Here is a 6,000-nt window from a genome sequence, read left to right as displayed (position 1 = left end):
TTTTATTTTATGTTATTTTTATTTTTTAGGAGGGATTTATATCTGTTTTACATTTGTGGTCTGCAGATCTCTTGGCTGCATAACATAAATTTAACATTTTCTGAGGTTTTTTTTTTCATTGTATTTCTCAACAGACAAAAAAATAATCAGTCTCAGTATTCAGTCAATCACAACGTACAAGACAATTTCTAATGTTATTGGATATTTGAAAGGATCTGTATTTCCTGGTAAGTAGTCCTTCATTTGAACTGATTATTTGTTTCACAATGTCTGGGAGTCATAGCTGAGGTCAGGGTTCTGCTTTGCCATATAACACACAAGTAACTATGTTGGTGCTTTTAATTATAAGATATGCTGTATTGCATGATTTGAATTAATACATAAGTTGTCTATATGATTTGAGAAAATATTTTGATTTATTTTGTAAATTTAGCAGAATTTTGAGTTAAATAAAACCAGGACTCAATCCACAACATCCCTGCATAGCTCAGACGCCTCTCTGGAACCAAAGTGCCTGGACAGCCTGATCTCAGCCTTAATTAAGCTGGTATTATCAAATGTGATTGCAATGTACTAAAATCTGTGACTAAGTTCTTCATCACAATTTCTGCAACCTTATTTTGTGTTAGATCATGCCTTAAGCTAGTTTATACAGTTCTATGAATAATAATTACTGTTCTGTATGCCTTCAGAATTAAGCATTGAGAGCCCAAGGGTATCTGTGGTATAAAACAAAAAACTCCTTCCTCTTTTTGATACTTTATGTAGATAACATAACAAGAACATAGGAATCAAGATCATCTTGAACATATTCTGTATGTGACTAAATTTGCTTAAAAGTTGAAGTGTTTCTACATCATTAATGAACACTGTTCCTGACTACTGACTTATTGCCAAGTGTTGTTGACCCAATCCAATTCATACTGGGTAGATAACATCATCATCAAGATCATGACCACACTTCCCTTGATTAATACCCTTTTACCATCTTTAAAAGAAAGGGTAAAAAATTTATCTGCAGTCTCCTAGGACCAGGACCACTCATTTCATATTTTATGTGATACAATGAGGAAGGCAGCGAATCTTAATTTTTATACTGAAATAATAAATGAATTTTTTGTGAGCTTGGTGCTGCACTTTTCACTAGAATGATTTTATTTTTTAAAGCAAGATAGAAAATAATTAGCACAGTGGATTTAGTTTCAGTAGAAGATTTAATGGCTTAGAATAATTTGAAGTTACTAGCCTACTCTTGCTAATGTTTTGTAAATAGCTGTCCTAGGATTTGAAATATAGTAACTGTCATGTTTAGACATACTGTCTGCTGTACTGTGAAATTGAAGCAAGACAAATAATAAAAAGAATGCATCAGTATCTATTTAATAAATTCTTCATCTTTTGTATACCTTATTATTGCATTCTTAGTAGGAAACTACTTTTTAAAGTTATGACAGTATATGCTTAACTCTAATAAAGATAAAGAACGGTTTTAAAATCAAACTCTATTTGTGTTCAGTTAAAGAAATCTTTTCAAGCAGCAGTCACTGCAAAAAGTCCTCAAGGAGCAAATATTTAATTTTATAAGCAGTTTAAGTCTTTTACCACTTATTTCTATTGCTACATTGCAGCGTACTGACAACAGTGAAGAATGAATTCCTTTGGATAAAGTGAGAATGCTAACAGAAAACCAAAACACTTTGCACTCTTTCAAACCCATATGACGTCCAGAGATCATTACAGATTTGGAACTAGATGATCTTTAAGGTCCTCTCCAACCTAAGCCTTTTTATGAATCTATGATAACTGTTCTCCTGGTCTCTCTCAGTGCCCTGAAATATGGAAAGAATATCTTTAAGAGTTGAGATTTGGAGAGAGAGTCTTCACTATGTATCAGAATACACTCAATTAGTAATCTGTCAAAGGCGTTTCCTTTGGGAACCCATCTCATACAGAAGGTCTTACAGTGGAATATGGACTTGTTAAAACACATCGGTCACACTACTAATTCATTTTGTTTCATACCATGTCATTCTTTTGGAAGAAAAGGTATTTCTTTAAACTTGAGAGTTAATATTTGGATTCTGTGATAATCCTCAAGAGATGAATATCTAGTATAATTTCTCTGAATGAAATGTGATTTATTCTGCTTTTTCTCTGTATAATTGTAAGCACTCTTTATTTCAGGTTGAAATTTACTGCCTCTCATTTTATAAAATTTGTATATAATACTTTCTTCCAGTATCACCGAAATTGCTATTTCTGACTTTTCTGTATCATTCACTGTCTTTATTCCTCTGTCATGTTTCTTCTCTAAACCTGCAGTCCAGGTCTTTTCAATATCTCCCTACCTGGAAGTCTAAGTCCTGATATCTAACTATTCTGGTTACCAACTTCTCAACTGCTGTTTCTGCAATGTCATTTTTGAGATAGGGTGGTGAGCACTGAACACAGTCTTCCAGGTGAGGGAGTGCTAATACTTTGTGTATTTTTTCCATATTACTCATTGTACCACCACACCTTTTGTTTTCTTTCTTTCTTTCTTTCTTTCTTTTTTTTTTTTTTTTTTTGGGATACTCATATGTATTGAAGATAGTGTTTCCCAGTTACTTGTGGTGTTTATTTTATTTTATTTTTTTTCCTAAACAACACTAACACAAGCATGGAACTTTATTAGATTATCTGTATCTCAAAGTCCTGGCTGTAAAAGGGGGTATATACCTGATTTATAAGAAGAGAAAGTACTAAGCAAGCAATGAAGAGGAGGGCACGGGGTGAAATTAGGAAAGTACAAATACTTATTAATTTATATTCAAGTAGTATTCACAGTCATTTCTACTCTATGACTGTCTTGCACATGACCATATAAGCTTTTGTCAGGAGCATTGTATTGTATTAATGGCATTACAGACTACTAAGAAAATTCATCTTTTGTTTCTGTAATTCATTTAATGCCAGTAAGCATAGGAAGAATTCTCTCTTTTTTTGTTTGTTTCAGACAGATACGTCATCATTGGTAGTCATCACAGCAGTTTGAATGCTTACGATGGACAAGAATGGGCCAGTAGCACTGCTATCATAACAGCATTTATACAGGCCTTGATGTTAAAAGTTAAGAGAGGGTGGAGAACTGACCGAACCATTGTGTTCTGCTCCTGGGGAGGAACATCATTTGGGAACATTGGTTCATATGAGTGGGCAGAGGTAAAATAAATTTAGAAGAAAACATTGCAATTATTATTACATTTGCTGAAAACATGCAAGTGGTATGGAATTACCATATAGAAATTACTGTTTATTAACTGGTCTGTGACAGCTGTCTGTGGACATTCACGTATTTCGCAGCACATCCAATGAAAACATCTTTAGAGTCATAGAAGGAGGAGAACCGTTGCATTGACACAAACATTTCAGTGTCTCATGACTACTACCGGTTCACTTTCCATATATTTGTGCTTAAAAGTTAGCTGCAGTCTGACAAGGAAAATTCCTTGGGCTCTTTTCCATTCAAAAGAATATAAATCAGCTCAGTGAAACAAAACATCTCATCAGTCTTGTTGATTGTATATGAATGGAATTGATTTCAGTTGAATTCTAATTAAAGGAGTAGCTAACAGATATGTTCGTGGCTGCAGAATTAAAACAGTAGAGAAAATGAAGAGTTAATTTATTTTTATCATGCTTGAGAAGCAGCTAGCTCCCACTGAAGTTTCATACTTCCAAAACGATTATTCTTCAAAAACAAGAGGGGGTGAAAAAATCAAATTGAAAAGATCCAGGCTGGAAGCAAAATCTGTTTAGTTCCACTTCAAGTCAGCTTTACATCAGATGTAATTGTGTTACACCCCTTCTGTTCAATATGAAGAGCCACTTCATGCGAAGAGTAACTCATTACTGAGAAGGCAAAGGGTGTTTTTTTTACAAAGAGATAATAATTGAAACAGTTTGTACATACTTTTTTCATAGTCTGAGACATAATAAAGTGACAACACTGAGAAAGTTATGCAATTTAAATCTGAATTTGCTCTCTAAAAATTAGAGTACATTTAACTGTTGATAATGATTGCTTTTGAAGTTTGTCTTCTGTCAGGCATAAGTGTAAAAGGCCTTCATGTTGTTTCACAGTATGTAATGTTTTCATTTTTGGCCTTACAAGTGTAGTTATTTTTAATTCCTCATAGGCCTATTTGCATTTTGTTGAGCTGATGTGTGAAATGGAATTAGAACTTCTGCTATAGAGAGAAATAACACTAAGATATCCTTTGAAGTTTTTAACAGTATATTGTAAAAAACAGTAGGTAAGTATTACTTAGGGAAGCACAGAGGATAGAATCATAGGGTGCAGTTATTCCCTAGAAGGAAAGGAAATGATAAAACAATTAATTATAACCATGTGCAGTAATAACTGTTGCTCTGCTTGTGTTGTAGGATCTCAAGAGAGTTCTTCAGAGAAATGTTGTGGCTTATGTTAGCCTCCATAATCCAGTCAGAGGCAATTCAACTTTACATCCTATTGCATCCCCTTCTCTTCAGCAACTGGCAACAGAGGTTAGAAATAACATTTTCTTTCTTCTATGGTTTATGAGGTTGCACAGATAATCCCCTTGATACTGGTTCAGTTTAGGTAATTAAAGGTGGGCATTGTTTTGTTTAAGCAGTTTAACTTTAACTAATATACATGAACAGTTTTTACTAAGTAAGCAGGTTAAACTTGATTTTAAAAACCACAAGATGCTTTAAGAGATTGGAAGGAGTAACTTACATGCTTCAGCTTTTCATTTTACCAAGTCTCACCAAACTTGCACTCCCTGCAACATTTGTACATTTTTTGCAACTTAAAAGAAATATATTTTATGGTCATTTTCAAAAATTAGAATTTTCTTTTCCTAATATGATCTTTACAGACTTTTTCCCATAATGTATTTAAGTCTTTATGTTTCCCAGCTGTAATGTGGTGCACATGGGGAGAATATAACTCTTACTCTATTAATATATATTGCATGTATGTCAGGTTCAGAGCTCACCTACATCTTTGTGACTTGTGTATAGTCAAGATATTGCATAGTTCTGCTGCTATCAGTGTGTGTAGGTTTTAAACTAATGACCTCATTGCTGTTTCTAAGATTGATGTATTTATTGATACTTAAGATGAAATTATAATAATATCAGATACGTACTAGTATATGAAAGCAATTTAAGATAGAATGCATGAAACAGACTTTTAATTAAATTTCATAAAGATGGGTTTTAGATGCTTTTTCTATAAATTTGCCAATGTAATATTCATTCCATTATTCTGATTTTTCTTTGACTTGCCTCTGAAGCAGCTGGTACTAAACACTGCGTAAAGTATCAGCTTGAATTAAGTGGGCCTTAAGACTGATAATGCTTGGCAGCTTTTGTCAAACTAAATCAGTAAAATGATCTAATGTTGGTCAAATTGCTTCTTAATAATGTTTTAAGCACTTTTCCTGTCCAGTGATTAGATGATAATTTCAGGACAAACAAACAAACAAATTATTTCTGGAAAATGATTTATAGTTTTATAAATGTGTCTACAGGTTTTCTGGATATGTCTGTTACAATCCTACTACACATAATAGTTATTATATTTACAAAAATGCTCTTCTGACAGGTGTCTATATTTTTTGCCAATTTATTGGTGTCTCCAGACCTATCTCCATGAAAAAAGTATTTCCCATTTGACAGGAATAAATTTATTACTTCAGGTCCTTGACCTACTTGTTTTAATTTCATTTTCTTTCTTTGAATTCAGAATACAATCCATGACCGTCATTCCAAACTGTGAACACTCTAGACCTATGCAGCACCAACTGTCTTTATTATCTGACTGTCATTTTGTTAAGATTTAATTCTTTTATACTAATAAAGACCATACTAGTGGGAACATGACAGACATGATGTCAGTTTCAGAAAAAAAGAAATCTATTTCCACTTTAATTCTGTGGTGAGTTTGGACATGATGTTCCTTGTATTTTATAA

At 33.1% G+C, this 6,000-nt stretch overlaps 1 protein-coding gene across 1 annotated transcript in view; it reads left to right on the top strand.

Annotated features, from left to right (window-relative positions):
* The window catches only part of NAALADL2 (N-acetylated alpha-linked acidic dipeptidase like 2), a 291,771-nt gene that overhangs the window by 203,194 nt on the left and 82,577 nt on the right, over nt 1-6,000 (top strand). The window contains exons 7-9 of the mRNA XM_010716883.3: nt 135-227; nt 2,996-3,201; nt 4,426-4,545. Of these exons, the coding sequence (XP_010715185.1) occupies nt 135-227; nt 2,996-3,201; nt 4,426-4,545 (419 nt within the window). The remainder of the gene's footprint in view (nt 1-134; nt 228-2,995; nt 3,202-4,425; nt 4,546-6,000) is intronic.

This window comes from Meleagris gallopavo, chromosome 11, assembly GCF_000146605.3.
Source record: "Meleagris gallopavo isolate NT-WF06-2002-E0010 breed Aviagen turkey brand Nicholas breeding stock chromosome 11, Turkey_5.1, whole genome shotgun sequence".
Classification (NCBI taxonomy): Eukaryota; Metazoa; Chordata; class Aves; order Galliformes; family Phasianidae; genus Meleagris; species Meleagris gallopavo.
This window is presented reverse-complemented; position numbering and strand designations above follow the sequence as displayed.